At 40.2% G+C, this 19,018-nt stretch overlaps 1 protein-coding gene and 1 non-coding gene across 3 annotated transcripts in view; both read left to right on the forward strand.

Moving 5' to 3' along the window:
- Positions 1-266: 266 nt before the first annotated feature.
- The window catches only part of tomm20a (translocase of outer mitochondrial membrane 20), a 33,386-nt gene continuing 14,634 nt past the window's right edge, over positions 267-19,018 (forward strand). Inside the window, exons 1-5 of one of the 2 annotated variants that reach the window (XM_087802775.1) lie at positions 267-525; positions 658-704; positions 782-863; positions 1,714-1,856; positions 2,506-2,930. In XM_087802775.1, coding sequence (XP_087658901.1) covers positions 408-525; positions 658-704; positions 782-863; positions 1,714-1,856; positions 2,506-2,547 — 432 coding nt within the window. In that variant the 5' untranslated portion in view covers positions 267-407 and the 3' untranslated portion in view covers positions 2,548-2,930. Of the gene's footprint in view, positions 526-657; positions 705-781; positions 864-1,713; positions 1,857-2,505; positions 2,931-19,018 lie in introns of those variants that run through there. The other variant, XM_087802774.1, reaches the window with a different exon arrangement.
- LOC148069329 (small nucleolar RNA SNORA14) lies at positions 911-1,042 on the forward strand. Its single transcript, XR_015713105.1, has one exon. It is a non-coding gene; the product is annotated as a small nucleolar RNA SNORA14 (small nucleolar RNA).

Raw genomic sequence — 19,018 nt, forward strand, 5'->3', positions numbered from 1 at the left:
CGGAAGTGTCCGCGCTACATGTGACTGATTGGCTGAAGCTGTTTTACTAATAATAACGCACAACTGCACAATGCAATACAAACATTTGAGTTCCGAAATAATTCGCTTATGTACATTTAATAATTGATTTAAATCAATGAGTTATAGAAAGTGGAATATTCTAACATTTTTGTTATTTGAAAAGCGAATTATCTCCAGCCAATCAGGAGCACCGTCTGGCGCAGACTGATGACGTCGAAGAGTCGCTTCATAAAGAAGCTCGTGATGACGCTACCGAATGGCGTCTTTAGTGCACAGACTTTCGCGTGCGAGGCCAGGGTGACTTCATCTATAAATGCAAAGATGCCATCGTCGTGTTTCACTCCAACGTAACTCATCATTTTTTAAATCCACTTGAATGTCTCGCCATGAGTAAAACCAGCGTCATCGTGGCCGGAGTGTGCGGCGCACTTTTCATGGCGTATTGTGTCTATTTCGACCGGAAGCGGCGAAACGATCCTTTTTTTAAGGAGAAGCTACGAGAACGTAAGTAAGCAGCGCTAACGTTTTCTGAAATAACGTTTATATTGTTGTGTTTCGAGGCTGGTTATTAAGTTGCACGTGGGCTAAGCTAGCTAGGCTACAACACGTGGTCACGTGTCTCTCTTTCTCTCCCAGGCAGGAAGAAACAAAAGAAGATCGATGGAAAGTGTGGACTAGCAAAGGTAGGAGTCACGGATATTGTGATGTTTTTTGTGTGTTTGCTGCGAGTTTAACGCGTGTTTTTTCCTGCCACGTGTAGCTTCCTGACCTGAAGGACGCTGGAGCTGTGGAGAAATTCTTCCTGGAGGAGATCCAGCTGGGAGAGGAGCTGCTGTCACAAGGTTAGATACTTTCCTCTTAAACCACGAGATCTTTGATCACCTTGTGCGAGCATCTTCTGTAAACCCCCCTGTTGGCCTTGGTGGCCTTCTGGGACAAGAGAAGGTGCAAGATCAAGCTTAGAAATTCCAATACTGAGAGATGCTCCTCCACTCTCAGTTATTTCACGTCTAAGACAAATGTTGTGTAACTGCAAATGTTTTTATTTGCTTCACTCAATCATGTTTGTACTTCTGATTTTTCGATTTTATCATGTTTTCCTAACTATGGGTGTGGATTGTCGAATCTGTTGATACGATGAAATATATTTTGATACTGTAGTACCAAGGATAAATATTCGTAGTATTGTCGAGTATTTGACTCTGGTGTTGCAGAACTTGCAGACCACAAGTAACTACTTTCATTTGTATTAAGTATGCCAAGTTTTAAAAGGCTGGAGTCCACCGTATCCTCTCGTCCTCAGTCGTTACCCAGATATCATTGTTCTTTTAGCTACAGAGGAGGTAACGCTGCCATTAGCTGTTTAATTGCAACGCAAAAAATGAAGTGAGGCAGTGACACCTGTTCACACCTCCTCCTCCAGTCAGCTGTAATCACGACCCGCTTTGTTTATACAACGAGACCCTTGGAGGTGGAGACTTCTTGAATTGATTACGTGTGGTGACAAACCTCGACGTTAAAACCATTAAATAACTGATGAAAATAATACTTTAAAGCTACAAAAACAATCGATACAATGATGTTAAGTATCAATACTGTTCCATGTATATTTACATTTTCTAAATGGAACCTGTGTTTCTCTTGTGTATTAAAAGAGGGTATAATTGTGTTTATTTTTTTTTATTACTCCAGGTGACTTCGAGAAGGGTGTCGATCACCTGGTAAACGCCATCGCCGTGTGCGGTCAACCTCAGCAGCTCCTCCAGGTTCTGCAGCAGACTCTGCCATCTCCGGTTTTCCAGATCATGCTGACCAAGCTGCCCACCATCAGCCAGGTACACATCTGAAACTACCCTCCGACGCCAGTGTTACGCATGTCGACCTCTTGACTTTAGGAGGTTTAAGAAATCCTCCGTATCTGCCAGCAAGATCAGCGACTTGTTTAAATACAGAAGGTTAAAGGAGAAGGTGAAGAATTGAGTCGCTTTGTCAAGACATTCCACTCATCTCTGGAATTAGTCAAATTATTTTTGCTATCAGGTTTAGTCTTAACATGAACAGTTAGTTCTTTCAAGAATGATCACAAGTGAATGGTGGTCGATTGAAAAGCCTGCACTTTATTTTAATCTTTGTAAGAATTAAAAGTTAAACCATCTTGAAACATGCAAAACTGTTTATTCGGCATTCGTACATGATCCAGTGTTATTACCACGTTCTTGCGAGGGCTGCAAAAATAAACCACAAATCAACAACTGACGAGTGGCTTCACAATGATCCGAGTGTTTTAAGTGACATGTACGAGCACCTTTTATGAACACCCCGGTTGTCCTTGGTGGCCTCCGGGACGAGAAAAGGTGCAAGATCAAGCTTAGAACATCCAATACTGAGAGCTGCTCCTCCACTCTCAGTTATTTCACGTCTAAGACAAACAAAAAACCCTGGACTGCTCCGTTCAAGTGTTGATCATCTTTATTTTCCCTCCAGAGAGTCATCGGTTCTCAGTCGGTGATGGAAGATGTCGAGTGAACGCGTCTGTATCTGAGTGTTTGTGTGTACGAGTGCATTTATTTTTATATTTCTCATCTTTTCCAAATCTTTATATTTATTTTTTCTACTCTCAAGCTGGTGAATTTAAAAATACCTGATTCCTTGAACCATTTTTTTGTATCCGACTTTGGTATTAAAGAATATTTTTGTGAAAAATCTTTATAAAAAAAACATTTTCTGTTTCTTGAGTCGGTTTTGCGAACGGCCTCTAGATGGCGGTAGAGACGCGTCCAAGCGCCAGAGCAGGAAACGAAAATGTATGAATGAAAGGCAATTGTGTTTACGAGAATTTTTCACTTGTGAAATAATATGCGCTAATACTGTGAAACGACACAATAAAACATCCAAGAGATGAGCTTGAAGTCTAGTGTTTGATTTTAGTTAAAAGTCCAACTGACAGATTCTGGTGCAAATGAACAGTGGAGGGAATAAACTGATCTTTAAAATGAAGTTGTGTTGAAACTAAACCTTAAAAAGTAACGTATGGTATCTTGAATAAAGACGTTCTACGATATTCCTAAAAGAAATTCAATTTTCTATAGGATTGAAAACATCCCATAGACATCCAAAACTGGGATAATACGGGTTGAAATAAACCTTTTGGGGGAAAGAAACCATAGCCAAAAGTGTTTTTGTTAGAATTTAACTTGTCACTCTTCACTATTAATGGTCATTTATGGTTTAGTTTTCATTTTCCCAAACCACCTCGACATAACCCAGTGTGGTGGTCGGATTTAAAAAGTTGGATGCCATCGAACACTGAAGCTCCAGATGTTGACATTTTTCCCTGGAAAATATTTAGAAAGAGGAAACTCTTAAGTGTGTCAATCGGAAAATGTATCCAAGTCTGCAGCTTTTTGGGGTCGTTCGGGTTGCCAGGAAACGAGCAAAGGAAAATGTAAATTTTTTTTTTCTACATCAGCGGAGAGAAGTGAAGCCCAGAAATGTTGATGGATTTAGTTTTTCCGTGGACTCCGGTCTGGAAGTTTCTGGTGAACAGGAGACGCTTGTCTGCGGAAGAGAAGCTTGTTTTTAAGTTCTCTGGAGAGTTGGTCAGAAGAAAAATGTTCCAGTGAAGGCCAGTGGTTTGCTTGTAAATAAACAAGCCTGCTCAGAAAGTTTTTTTGGGGGGGATCTTTCAATCCTGGAAAACATTTAGAGTCGTGTGAATTTAAGATGCTTAAAATGTGTTGTTAGACTGAGGAATGAAATCACCAGAAAGTCAGGATCTTCATTGTAAACATTTAATTCTGTCGTTCAACTTTTCTTCTGAACTTCCTGCATGTGCTCGTCAATGAGTCAGCTTTTCACGGCTGACTCTGTTTCTCCGCTGCAGCAGGGGGCGCTGTTGCTCCTTCGCTCCCGAGCCGACAGTCACAACAATAATGGCTGCCGCAAAACCCCGCCATGTGCTCCACAAATGGAGCTTTTAACAGTTTGTAATTCTTCATTTTCTAACGCGTCGCAGCGACGACTGCAAGCCGTCGGCGACACGTTAGCTTTGTTAGCGAGCGCGCGACGACGGAGTCGCCCGAGTCATTATTTCTCATTATCCGCCGTCGCAGTCGTCACCTTGTTGTTTGGAGAGCGCCATGGACGCCAAGTCTTGATCACCGCTCTCTGAATACCTCACGTCTGTGACGTGTTTGCTGGAGCGCGGCGAGCGTCTGGATGTGCAGCAGCTGCGTTTGAGACTTGGTTGCAAAAAAAAACTGTTGAAGGTGGTTTTCTGTAGTAGTTGTTTGTCGACGCCTTCCTTTTCGGCTGACCTTGTTTACCTGAGCGCTCACGCTCAAACAGTGTCTTTGTTCTTTTGTAGATTTATGCCAATTGGGTTTTTAATACAGTAGTGTTTTTAAAAAATACAGACTTGTTGACTTCTAGTTTTGCATCATTTTTGAAAACTTAAATATTTACATTAGAAATTGTGCTAAAGCTAGCTCGCTGAAAAACATGCTTTCTCTACTGTGATTGGTCAAACATCGAGGTTTGTCACCGCATGTAACCAATCCAGGAAGTCTCCACCTCCAAGGGTCTTATTGTATAAACAAAGCGGGGCATGGTTACAGCCGACTGAAGGAGTGAAGACCATTATTACATCATAAAGGACTCCGCTCTTGTAACTTCTCGTTCTCCGAGATTTCAGTCGGAGGATGAACTTTATAAAGTAATAAGCTCAAAACATGGTCATGAGACTTGAAACATGTTTTGTTGGTGTAAAATAAAAATATGAATTGAATTAGCACAACCTACGGAAAAGGTGCCAATGTATGATTTTGTGTTTACAGTTGAAGGAGAAACTATGTTTTTTAGTAGTAGTAGTAGTAGTTATATTTACCTTGAGTGTCCATGCCTTCAAATTTTAAAAGTACTATCATAGAAAAGTAACCATGAAAGCATGTTAGCTTGAGAAGTGTCTCTTTAGCTTATGCTATACCAACGGAATACGTTAACGTCTCATGTTGAAAAAGTGTTTGTTTCAATGTTTGTGTCCAGATACACACTCAAAGAAAACCACAACAAAAATGAAATATTTACATTATCATTGCTTCAATGTTTGTGTGTCCAGATACACACTAAATGCACTAAAATAAACTACATCAAAAACATAACATTATCATAGCTAATCTAGGTAGGGGTGTTAGGTATCACGATTAACAACCCGATTTACTTCCATGTTTATCACCACTGTAGTAACACGCATATATTGTATATGTAGTATTGTCTAGTACTTGACTTTTGGTGTTGATGAAGTTGTAATCGCTTTAACTTGTTTTAAAACCAAAACGTGTCAAAACATCAGCTTTACAAGCTGCAGGGGTCGACCGTATCCTCTTGTCCTCAGTCATCCCTTGCATCTAATAGGATTGAATCGTTGCTTTAGCTGCGGAAAACGTGTTAACTGCTGCCATCTAGTGACCAGAATTTAAATTTTAAAACAGACATGAACAAACGCAGTTATGTATTTTATTCATACATTTGTAATAAAACGATAGCGGGGAATCGTCGTTAGCCGACTGGAAATTCTTAAAAAGATGCACACGATTCCGATATTCCTCTGCGGCCAATTTAGCGATCGATTGTCGTCGTCGTCTGCGAAGTGTGACGCCTCCATTGTGCGGCGGCGACTGCAGTGGCGAGGAGCTGCTGTATGTTAATTACTCGACGCCCAGCGAAGGAGGGAGAGAGGAAAAATTTCCGAGGCACGTCCTAAAAATAAAGCGCCACCGTACGTGCTCGGAGTGCTAACTTCCGCACAGATGACCCATTTTTCCATCTCAAAGGGTCCGAGGATGTGTTGTAGCGGGCGGAGGAGGGCGAGGGGGTGGAAACCAATCACGTGAATCTAAAGCGAGCTACAAATCCTGCTAGATTTCTCCTCTGGAGTCGTGCTGTCATCTGTTTTTCCATCCCTCCGCTGATTGAACTTCTTCCCGGCCCATCCTCCTTGCAGGTTTTACTGTGTGTGTGCTTGTTTACATTCCCCTCTGAGCTGCAGGGTGTGGACACCCCCCCCCCGTCGACCGCCCGTCTCCCTCTCTCTCTTCCACTAATGCCTACCCTCCTCCTCCTCCTCTTCATCCTCCTCTTCTTCATCATCAGATCCCTGATAAGATTGAAACTCAATATCCGCCCGAGAGAGAGAGAGAGAGAGAGAGAGCGTCACATGACCCGAAGATTCCTGTCTGTGTCTGCGGGTTTAAAAATAACTGTCGGTTCCTCGGCTGCTTCTCAGGAGTCGAACCCACAACCGTGTTGCCGTTAGAGGAAGAGTTGAGAAGGTGAAGACCCCGAGACTTTTTCTTTCTTTTTACGATGCAGACAAAAAAGAGCGTGCAGGTCACATGGACGCTCGAGCGCCAATAGGAGGTCAGTTGCGTACAGTTAGCATCACACAATGTACAGTACAAGATAGTAGAGTGATACAAAAACTTGTACTCTGAAGTAGGATATTAAAACCGTGCAGAATAAATATATATTATTGATGAGAAAATATCGATACGAACGATGACTGAGGACAAGAGGATACAGCCGTCTCCCGTGTTTTGTTTACATTTTATTTGATTCGATTTTAATTTTTTAGCGTTTAACTTTTTTATGCAAATATTTACTGCGTTTGTTCATGTTTGTGTTGCAATTAAACTTCGTAGATTTCAGCTTGCAACTTAAGGGACAATTTAATCCTGCAGGATACTGAGGACGAGAGGATGCAGTCGACTCCAGTGATGTTTGGACATATTTTGGGTTTTAAGACGAATGAAAGTCATGTTGCTAACGGTTAGCATCACACTATGTACTGTACAAGATAGAAGAGTGATACAAAAACTTGAATCCAAGTACAATATTAAAAATGGGCAGAATAAATATATATTATTGTTGAGAAAATATCGATACGAACTATGACTGAGGACGAGAGGATACAGCCGTCTCCCATGTTTTGTTTACATTACAATGCGTATAAAATAGAATAATTCGATTTTAACTTTTTATATGCAAATATTTACTGCGTTTGTTGCAATTAAACTTCATAAATTTCAGTTCGCAGCTAAAGGGACAATTTAATCCTGCAGGATACTGAGGACGAGAGGATGCAGTCGACTCCAGTGATGTTTGGACATATTTTGGGTTTTAAGACGAATGAAAGTAGTTTGGTCTGTAAATTCTGCAACACCAGAGTCAAGTACTTGGACAGATTTTTGCCTTATACTGTATATTGAGCACAAGATGGATTACAAAAAAAAAATATCCTCAACATTTGGCTTTGATGGAAGTTAAATTTTTTATTGCAAGAAACAAGAATAATGTCAAAAGTTGAAAATAAACAAATAGTTTGAAGCAAAGTATGAGTTTTAGACCATATTTTGGTAAATATCTTTAATTTATAATATCAGAACAAACGCCTCCAGAAAAAGAGTTCTTCTTGAACACGTGGGTTAGCATTAGCATCATATCACTGCTAGAGTAAGCATGCTAACTCGAAGCTAAACGTTCCAAGCTAGCAGATCATTTTTTATTGTTTTCAAAATAAAATGTGTATTAAACAGAAACAACTTCTGACTCTTGCATGGATTAATGTTGACTCATCAGAGCAACTATTTACTAGCATGTGACGCAACAGCTAACAATTGTGTCGATGCTACGTAGCAACAACAAACAAATTGAATAAAAAATAAAAACGATTCAGCTGCTTTAACCTCGTGCGTCACATTAAGGGTCTAAAGCTACCACAGGAAGAAGAGAAACCGTCTGCCTCGAAAAAAATAATAAATGGCGTCGGTTCCTCTTCTGTCATCACCCGCTCCATCTAGACTGTAAGTGAAACTGGTTAAAAAAAAAGAAAAAAAAAAAGAGGAAGTGTCTGCGTGAGCGAGGGAAGGGTTAACGTGGCGGACCCTCTTCCTGTCTCACACGCCGACAGTCAGACAGGCTTGTTTTGCATGCGGACTCTCTCTCTCTGCGTTGACTCGTAGCAAATCCCTGCCCTCGGGTGGCATGTCGGGGGGGATTAACGGCGGTGGAGGGGGATGGGTTTGTAGAGTCTCCCTTTGTGACCTGCACTGTACTTCCATCTGGGGGTGAGAAAAGAGGGAGCAGGTGGGGCTGCGGCGGTTCAGTTGTGCAATGTGGGGTGAGGGGGTGAGGAGGGTGAGGAGGGGGGTGTACAGTGGTGCTATTTCTCTCTGGCCTGATTCTGAGTCGCTGCAGGGAGGGTGAGGGGGGGGGCCGGCTGTAAATAATGCATCCAGAGCTGACCGAGCCGCCATGTTGAGGAGGGGGTTTACGACCACTATCCTCCTGCAAGGGCTCCTGGGAATGCGGGGGCCTCTCGCTGAGAACACTTCCCAAACTACTGCAATATTCAAGAGGCCGGTATTAATAATTACAGGATGTTTTCGCTCTCGGCGCGTCCGCACTCGACTACTGCCTCCCTTTGAGAGTCGACCCAAGTCACCCCGAAGTACTGTGGATTCAAGTGTGCTATGAGTATTCTTAGTGTACTATGATTATCCTTGTTTTATAATGAAACTGACTTGAAGTTCACTATTCATATCCCTTAGCAAAAAGTATATTCAAGTGTACTATGAGTATACTTATTATATTATGAAACTGAAGTACTGTACAATTATTTTATAATACAATTCAAGTACCATACTTGAAGTTTACTATTGACATCCCTTATTATAATATAATACTAATATCATACTTATCAAAAAGTATATTCAAGTGTACTATGAGTATACCTATTTTATAATGGAACTGAAGTACTGTACTTGAAGTTTTCTACTGACATCCCTTAACAAAGGTATATTCAAGTGTACTATGAATATACCTTTTTTATAATGGAACTGAAGTACTGTACTTGAAGTTTTCTATTGACATCCCTTAACAAAGGTATATTCAAGTGTACTATCAGTTTACTTATTTCAAATAAAATTGAAGTACTATACTTGAAGTTTACTATTGACATCCCTTAGCAAAAAGTATATTCAAGTGTACTATGAGTATACCTATTTTATAATGGAACTGAAGTACTGTACTTGAAGTTTTCTATTGACATCCCTTAGCAAAAAGTATATTCAAGTATGCTATGAGTATACTTTTTCTTTAATAAAATTGAAGTAGTATACTTAAGGTTTACGTTTGACATACGATACTTTAAATACATACTAGAAGTATATACCTAGTACATTGAGTATTCTTTAAGTAAAATAATAATCTATTGATTCTGAGTGTATACCTAGTACTCTGATAGTATAGAGATTATTACACTTGAAACTAAACTTCTGTAAACTGAATTATTCCAAAGAAGTGTCAAACGAGTATAATTCCTGCTACACTAAAAGTACATACACAGTACACTTACTATGAAGTAGAAGCAGTGAACAAGAAGTACTCGTCTCTGCTAAGAGACCCTTCCACACGAGCGTCCTCGCAGTGACACGCAGCTTCACTCCGGCTCTTCAAAGTGAGTTTGACGTCTTGCATCTTGTGTAACTTTGTGTCTTTGAAGGCTTTGAACGTCGCGTCGCATCGATTCCTCACGCGCAGCTAAATTTGAATCCGAGGCGGTGCAGAGGGTGCAGCGAAGGTGGGGGTCTTATCGGCTCTTTTAATGTCGCTCATGCTCCGACATCACAAGAATTCAACACTTCCCCGCTTTACGTAACGATCTCTTTACCATGAGCCTCCAACCCGATTGGATGAAGTTCTCGAAGCTCACTGCGCTCGCGGGTCGTGTTCGGGTCAAGAATTGTAATAAATGATCTGAAGAAAAGAACAAAACTGTTTGTTTGAGCTTTTCCAGGCGCTAATGATGTTGTTGACGTCTATAATGCTAACAAAGAACCGTTAATTGATGCTAAAAAGTCCTAAAACAGTTGGTACGATGATGGAAAATAAAACATGAAACATAAAAACAAAAGTTGGATAAGAATAAACATGTTCGCTAATGTTAGCTTCTCCATAAAAACTGAAATAAAAAGTAGGTAAATCCAAAACAAATCCTGTTTGCTTACATTTGTTTGCTAATGGCTAGCAACGTTAGCATAATCGGGGGAAAAAATGAAGGTAGAAATGTCCATAAAAAGGATAAAAAAACATTAGAAGAGACAAGTTGGAAAAACTATTTGAAAATCATTTTTATATACAGTTTATTAGACGTTTCTTTGGGGAAAACAACCCGAAAAAATTGGAAATCCCTGTTGCAAACAAGCCTTTTGTTAATATGTTTATATTTGTTGGATAATGGAATTTTCTGGGGAAACATAATTGCAGAAATAAAAAATATTAAAAAGAAATGTAAGCATAAAAACAAAGAGAAGAAAATGATCGATTACAAACTATGACTGAGGACGAGAGGTACAATCTATTACCATGTTTGGTTTATATTTCAAAATAGAAGTTTATTTTTTTATTTACAATTTGTATGCAAATGTTTGTTCATGTTTGTGTTTCAATTAAACTTAATAGATTTCAGTCGTCATTTGCAGTTTGAGGAACAATTTAATCCTGCAGGATACTGAGGACGAGAGGATACAGTTGACTCCAGCAGCTAAAGCTGATGTTTGGACATATTTTGGTTTTAAGACAAATGAAAGTTATGTGGCCTGTAAACACCAGAGTCAAGTACTCGGACGGGTTCTTGCCTTATACAGTATATTGAGCACAAGATAGATTACACACAAAAATACAAGATAGAAAATAAATATCCTCAACATTTGGCTTTGGGGGAGGCTTAACTTTTTTTATTGTGAAAAAAAACAACAATAATGTCAAAAGTTGAAAATAACAAATAGTTTGAAGCAAGTAGTAATTTTAAGTTTTAGACAGTAGTTTGGTAAATATATTTATTTTATAATATCAGAACAAACGCCTCCAGAAAAAGAGTTCTTATTGAACACATGGGTTAGCATTAGCATCATATCACTGCTAGAGTTAGCATGCTAACTCCAAGCTAAACGTTCCAAGCTAGCAGATCATTTTTTTTATCTAAATGTTGAAAATAAACTATAAAAGCATTTTAAAAAGTAATAGTTTGAAGCAAGTAGTAAGTATTAGTTTTAGACCATTGTTCGGTAAATATTTTTTATTTTATAATATTAGAACAAAGGACTCCAAAAAAGTCCTAGAAAAAATGTAAACATAAGAAAAAAGGGAGCATGCTAATAATTAGCATCTAAACCTTGCTAAAAAAAGAAGAAACGTAACCGTGAGTAAAAGATAGTTTCATGTCATCTCGGCCGTTTGATCATCCGCGGCGATGCTAGCGGAGACGACAGGAAGTGTTCACTCGGTTCCAGTCAGCGAGGATGCTGCGGCGTGAAGTGACTTCTTCTTATCGCCACGTATTCTTTGTCATGCGGTCCGTGGATCTGTCACATCGCATCTCCTCAGCGCAGCAGCCGGAGATTAGCGCTCGCGGGCCGGCGAGGACGATAAGAGCCGAAATCTTGCGTCGTCGAGAGGGTTAGCGACGCATCGCGTCGACCGTCGGCGAAGAAGCTCCGCGCAGGAACATCGTGCTAAGATGCTCGTCGTGCTAGCTGTTAGCAACGACTCCTCTAGAGCACTGTTTGGATCTTCACCGCAAACACTGTCACGACATGAACGGGTTTATAATAGTTAGCATAGCTAACAAGCTTTTCTTTAAAAGAACACAAACTTAAATGACCAGTAGGAAGGAATTAAAGAGCAAGATAAAACAAATAATTTAAAGGGTAAGAAAGGCAAAAATGTGACTTGACGATGAAAAAAAACGTTTTTTCTTTTAAATCTGGAATCTTTTTACATTAATAAACCAAAAAAATATGAGGAAAAAAGGTGAAAAATACAGTTAAAAAAAGTCAAAGATGTCAAATAAAACTGGCTACACATTTTTTTTTAAAATTAAAACACAAACATTTGTTTATCAGATTTCTGTAAACCCTAATAAAACTAAGTAAATCAACGCTGCCGGGAGATATATATATATTTTAAAGTCCTAAAACATTTCGTATTCAGAGAGAAAATAAAACATGAAACAAACATGAACATAAAAACAAAAGTTGACAGAGATTAAACATGTTTGCTAACATTAGCTTTTCCACAAAAACTGAAAAAACATTGACTTGGAAAAAAACGAAAATCTGACAAAACTGTTTTCGCATTAAAAAACTACAATAAATGTGAGGAAAAATGGGTGAAAAAATACATAAAAAATATAAAAAATATTCCAATTAGTTCGTTAATAAAACTTTTTTTTTTTTTTTAAATCAACATTTCAACTTTTTACTACTATAGGAAAAGGAAATGAAAATGAACAGAAGAAGAAACAGATGCATTTTGAACTGACACAATAAAAGTTTGACAATCAAAAGTGAACTTCATTTCCAATAAAAGTTTCGTCTTTAAATCCGACTTTTTCCACAAAAGTTAAAAGACGCTAACTTTAACGAAACATCCTGATTTCTTTCCCGTCGTTTTCCTCGACTCGTTGTTCCTACTTAATTCTCTCGACTCCAATCAAGCGATTGGTTTTTAGCAGAAAACTTAATTGAACCAACTTGTGGATGATTAATGAAGCAATTATTGGACGTGGCACCTCCGGATGAGGCGGCGGCGGCGACACGGACGGATTCTGTGCTTCGCTTATAATTAAAATGCACTTTATAATTAACAAACAGCAGCAGCAGCGTCCCAGTCCGCCGGGGTCAGAGGCAGCGAGTTCTGTCTCTGCGAGATCCTCGCCGTCTCGTTGACGACCGTTCGGAGGTTTCCCAGCAATGCATGCACTCCAGGAAGCAGAGATGATGTCACCCCCTCAGAGATGACATTAAAATGTCATAGTGCTGCACATGACATCATCCCCTCAGCAGACATTTTTCCAATAACATACTCATGTCTCCCCTTCCTTCACCACAAGCTTCTTCCCATCTGGACCCCATTAAATGTGGATCTATTGAACAGAAGCGGAAAGTAACATAAAAAAAAGTAAAGCGGTTTGAATGAGACTGAAACAAGATGCACGTGGTTTAAATTACTTGTTTTTTTTTCTCTCTATCATCCGGGAATGACTCCGAGCAGGTCGTCCGGGCCTCTTAACTGATGCAGCTGCCCCCACAACCTGACCTCGGAAATAAGGAAGGAAAAAAAAGAAAAACAAGGAAAACTTAAAAGCTGACTAAGATATTTTTGCTTTTTCCCCCAGACAAACACAGAGAAGAAAAAAACAACTGACCAGAACAAAATCTGAAAAAAGACCAAAAATCATAAGTACAAAAATAATAATCTGTCAAATGAGACAAATTATGCCAACAAAAATATGATAAATTATAAAGAAAAAAAAGGTTTGTTACTAATCTTAGGTTCACCCCATAAAAAAAACCAAATATATATTTTAGAAATTAAATAAAATGATGTATTATGTCTTATTAAATATATGGAAAATATATGGAATATAGAAACATTAAAAATGGAATCATAAAAAAAACGCAAAAGTATAAATCATTTTAATAATAAACAGTCATAACATTTAAATAATGATAATAAGATAAAGTCATTTTAAAATAAGCACGATAATAAATGAAAGGATATATATATATATATATATATATATATATATATATATATATATATATATAGGGAATAATCTTTTTTATTAAAAAGTCTGGGAGCAGTGAGCAGAAAGAAATGATGGAATCTCTCTTTGCTGCTACACTATTAAAGGAACAAAATGTACAGTGAAAAATAAAACACACAAAAAGATACAAAAAAAACAAGACCACAAGTGAAGATTAATACACAAAAAGACAACAAACTAAAAAAAGCTAATAAATGTATTAGCACATAAATATAAACAGACTAGTTCTGTATTGTTGTGGTTCACGTTCAAATGTCCCCCTAAGACACAACAACAACTGAATAATAAAGCAAAGAAAAAACACATGAAGTTACACAGTAATACAGGTTAATAACTGACATGCACACAAGAACACACACCTACCTTTACACACACAACATGTAAGAGTGTACAATTAAAAGAGTAACCACGCTATAATGTATGTCTTGTGGCTTCAAGTCTTTATTTTAAAACCATGAATTGATTTCTCGTCAGAAGCGTCTTTGACTTAAGTCGTGATGCGTCATCATCGACTACAGTACGGGAGGAAACGTGGTCGTGAGTGACGGCGCCGCGGCGGAGACTCTACTCTCTGCTCTCCGGCAGCAGCGGCAGCAGCGACCCCGGCGTCCATCCAATAATGGATGCTGGAGGACACGGAATGTGGACGTGAAGGGAAAGCAGAGCGGAGCGCTGCGCCTCGCTCAATAATGGATCAATTGATGCTCTTGCAGATGATGGATGAGGTTGCCATGGCGACAGCTGTAGTGAATCTTCAGACACGAGGCCACAAACACTTTTTTTTTTAGGTTCATCCGCCTCAGCGTGCCTCGCATGCGTGCGCCGAGACAACACAACACAACTGCACTTTTAATGGATGTTGCAGAGCAGAGGAGTTTCATGTCGCAGTCCACAGTGTTTACCGTGCCTGCGTGTGTGTGTTCGGTCGCCCCGGCAACGCGGCGGATGCTAGTCTAGCTGGCTCCGGGTTGCCAAGTAACAGCTGACTAACGAGGGAGGAGGGAGTGGGCGGAGGGAGAGAGTGGATGATACGAGGACGGCTACAAAGACGGCAACAAAGGCAGGAAGGAAGAGGGAAAAATAACTCGCAGGCTAAAAATGGTTTATGTAGGTTTTTGGGCTAAAAATTCACTTTGTGTAGAAAAGCGTCTCCGTAGCCGTGAGTGTGAGGTCAGATAAAATGATGGCTTGTGAGGTTTCATGAAACAGTTGATTAGGTTGCATTAAACAGATGATGAGGTTTCATGAAACAGTTGATTAGGTTGCATTAAACAGATGATGAGGTTTTATGAAACAGTTGGTTTGGTTTCATGAAACAGATGATGAGATTTCATGAAACAAATTATTAGGTTCCATGAAACAGATGTTGAGGTTTCATGAAACAGCTGACGAGACTTCATGAAACAGTAGTTGAGGTTTCATGAAATAGTTTTTGAGGTTTCATGAAACAGTTGTTGAGGTTTCATGAAACAGTTGATGAGGTTTCATGAAACAGTTGATGAGGTTTCATGAAACAAATTATTAGGTTTCATGAAACAGTTGATGAGGTTACATGAAACAAATTATTCGTTTTTTTTGAAACAGCTGATGAGGTTTCATGAAACAGATGTTAAGGTTTCATGATACAGATGTTGAGGTTTCATGATACAGATGTTGAGGTTTCATGATACAGATGACCAGGTATCAAGTACTGTATTAAGCAGTGACGATATTTTCAAAGACCACTGGACTTTACATAATTTTCGAAAACTTCGCTCAAAAAATGACGAGACTGTATCATGAAACTTCAACTCATACGTTGGACGACCAAGTCTCGCAATAATTTCACTTCTTTTGTGAGTCTTAGTGAACATCCCATCACAGTTTGTGCATAAGCCAGACACACACACTTTCACTGCACAAACAAACGCACACACTAACAGGTCAAACCTCTGCTGTGCCTCGGCCTCGCTGACCTCCGTCGTGATTCACTCGCAAAATCAGACCCAGCTTTGGAGCAGATGTGTGTGTGTGTGTGTGTCTGTGTGTGTGTGTGTGTGTTTGTGTGTGTACAGGGGAGACTCGTGCTGAGTCAGCACTGGTTCCAGGCCAACGGTGCTACACTGGACTCACAGTCGCGGTCAATCCTGGCTGTTTGTAACAACGAGCCAAAAGAGCCGGAGTCAGATGATGGACACGATGATCTCAACCTTACAGCTTACAGTTTGAGCTCATTTGAACCGAGGATGGTGTGTTCCGCAGATGTCAGGCGGGACTCGTGACCCGGGTCAGAAAACAAAGACGACCGAGGAAAATAGTCCCAGATGACCCTCCTCGGATGTGAATCCTGTTTAATGTTGTCTTTTTTTTATCGTGACCCAGGCGTCAAAAGGCATCTGACTCAGAGGGAACGAACAAATCCGAAAAGACACGATGTTTGGGAAACACAGGTGGACGCGGGACGGAGCAGGAAAAACAAAAACACCGGAGTGGCCTCGTGCTTTATATAACACGAGCTGCCTGTGGCGGTTGAGCAATGCGGCGAACTCGTCTGGGGCTGATGTAAACAGTCTTACAGCCTCGGGAGGCTCAGCCATGTGCCTTGATGCAGCAGTTATGGGCACATGCCCTACTTTCATAAATCAAGAGTTGGAAAAAAAAATGAAAACAGAGTAAGAGGAGGAGGCGGGGCCCGGTGGAGCGAGGAGGGGATGCCGAGTGAGCAGGGAAGGGGATGGAAGGGATTGGAGGGGGGGGTGAACAAGGCTCATATTGATGTCCCAAACACAGCTGCAGGCGTCAGCTGACTCGCTGGCCTGAAAGCAGCCTCCTGCCTTTATCAGCTTACACTGTGACCTTTCTCTCTCCACTGGAATAGAACCCCCTTCTTAACCGTCTCCATTTCTAACCCCCCCGCCAACCGTCCGTCCCCTCCGACGACCCTCTCTGACATCTAATTTCTGCAAGGTGTTGTCTTTTTCAACGACGACTCCTTCAAAAAAAAAAAAAAAAAAAAAAGTGCCTCCTTTCATGGAATCAGCAGTTTTCCGAGGGGCTCGGTTTTCCAGCCTCGCCCCGGACCCGCTTACACAACAACGCGGCATGAAGTCAACGTTCCCTCCCGTCACGTCCGCACCCGCCGGCGCAGGATTATAGGAGGCGTGATGAAGGGTTCCGTAACGCCGACATGTCACTTCAAGGGGAATTATTTAGTCATGCGTCCAAATTCCGCTGCCGAGCGTTCCTCGAAGAAAAAACAAAAACAAATGTGAAGTGCTTTTAGCTTCCAACTTCAGGTCTGGACATATTTAGTGAGCAACAGTTGAGGCGGCAGCTGTTGTCAAGAGGTCTTTCCCTTGCGGGGGCCGTAATCAGCAGAGGTAACTGTCAATCACGGCTCCGCAAGCCTTGCAGGCTTCTTCTCAGAAACCCCCCCGCCCCCCCATCCTCACCGACCCCCCCCCGGCGCACAAACACTCCCCTTGATGACGCTCGACTGTTACTGGATAGTGTTTCTATGGGAGCCGTCCACCCACACACCGCCACCACCCGCCCTCTCAACTGTTTGCAGGAAACACTCATGCCTCTCCAGAGATGTCGCCCCAAGCGTCTCATAAATCCAGGACTCCTTTTCTGGGAAACGAAGGGCCTGAAAGTAACATGCATACATGCGGCTTGGAAGAAGGTCTGGGGGCGGGGGGGGGGATGGGGTGGGTTGGCGCAATAAGGACAAAATTCCTCGACGACTGTTTTCTTCTTTTTTTTTATTGTGAGAATTCTAAGAAATAGACTCGGGGACAGAATCTTCCCACAAGCAGTCAACAAACTGAACACACGCTACTGGAAGTATTCATAGACATTTACTTTTCTTTTCTTTTCTTGGTGCTGTCTATGTATCGTATACATAGTATATTATAGTATAGTATAATATCTGTCTATCTATCTATCTATCTATCTATCTATCTATCTATCTATCTATCTATCTATCTATCTATCTATCTATCTATCTATCTATCTATCTATCTATCTATCTATCTATCTATCTATCTATCTATCTATCTATCTATCTATCTATCGTATCTAACTATTCTAACTATTGTAACTATCTATCGTATCTGTCTATTGTATCTATCTATTGTAACTATCTATTTATCGTAACTATCTATTGTAACTATCTATCTATCGTATTGTTAGGGGTTTTGTGTTTTGTGTGTTTGTATCTATTGTTACTATCTATTAATCGTATTTATCAATAGTATCTATCTATTGTATCTATCTATTGTAACTATCTATTTATCGTAACTATCTATCGTATCTATCTATCTATCTATCTATCGTATCTATCTATTATAACTATCTATCTATCGTAACTATCTATCGTATCTATCTATTATATCTATATATTGTGTCTATCTATTGTATCTATCTATTGTAACTATCTATTTATCGTAACTATCTATTGTAAACATCTACCTATCGTATCTATCTATTGTTACTATCTATCTATCGTATCTATCAATAGTATCTATCTATCGTATCTATCTATTGTAACTATCTATTGTAACTATCTATCTATAGTATCTATCTATTGTAACTATCTATCTATTGTATCTATAGTATTTTCAACACCGATCGTTCTTTTTACTGTATCAATCTATCATATGAATCTATTATATCCATCAATCAACATTTATTTTTATTGTATATATGTATCTCATCTAGAGTATCTAGAGTATCCATCTATCAGATCCTACCTAGTTACCAAATAGCTTCTATGGTCTTTTTAATAAATTCATTCACGAGGTCAGAACCAAGTGGTTCATACCAACCCTTGCCACCCCCTAGCTCCACCATTGTGGGGTCCCCATGCAAACCCCCCCCCAAAACATCCTGCCAAGTGTATCCCTGCCAGTGAAGAGGCAGGATCGAGTGTCTGCCTTTTGTGGGCGACAATAAGGGGCATATTATTTGCGTCACCCCATGTAAGAGAGAAGACACTGCAGTATCCAGGCAGACCTCAGCGCTACCCAAAACATCGCAGGAATGAGAAGTGCCTGAGCTTTAGAGGACAAAGCGGGAATAAGATGGAAGAGAAAGAATAGAAGCATTTACAGGCAACCAGCGCTGGCGTCAAATGTCAGTCGGCTTCGTGTCGGACAATGGAAGACAGCTGTTGCCAGGCTTTGAACTGCAGCTGTCCGTCTACTGCTGGCATCCCTGTGTGTACATGAGCTCGTATTTGAACAGCAGGCTGTAATATACAGTATTAGAGGGGGATTATCGTGGAATATAGATGGAGGTCACACAGAGACACTTGAGACGGAGGCTAACGTGTTCCTGATTTAGAAAACC

The sequence above is a fragment of the Callionymus lyra genome, chromosome 11, assembly GCF_982586985.1.
Source record: "Callionymus lyra chromosome 11, fCalLyr1.hap1.1, whole genome shotgun sequence".
In the NCBI taxonomy this organism is placed as follows: domain Eukaryota; kingdom Metazoa; phylum Chordata; class Actinopteri; order Syngnathiformes; family Callionymidae; genus Callionymus; species Callionymus lyra.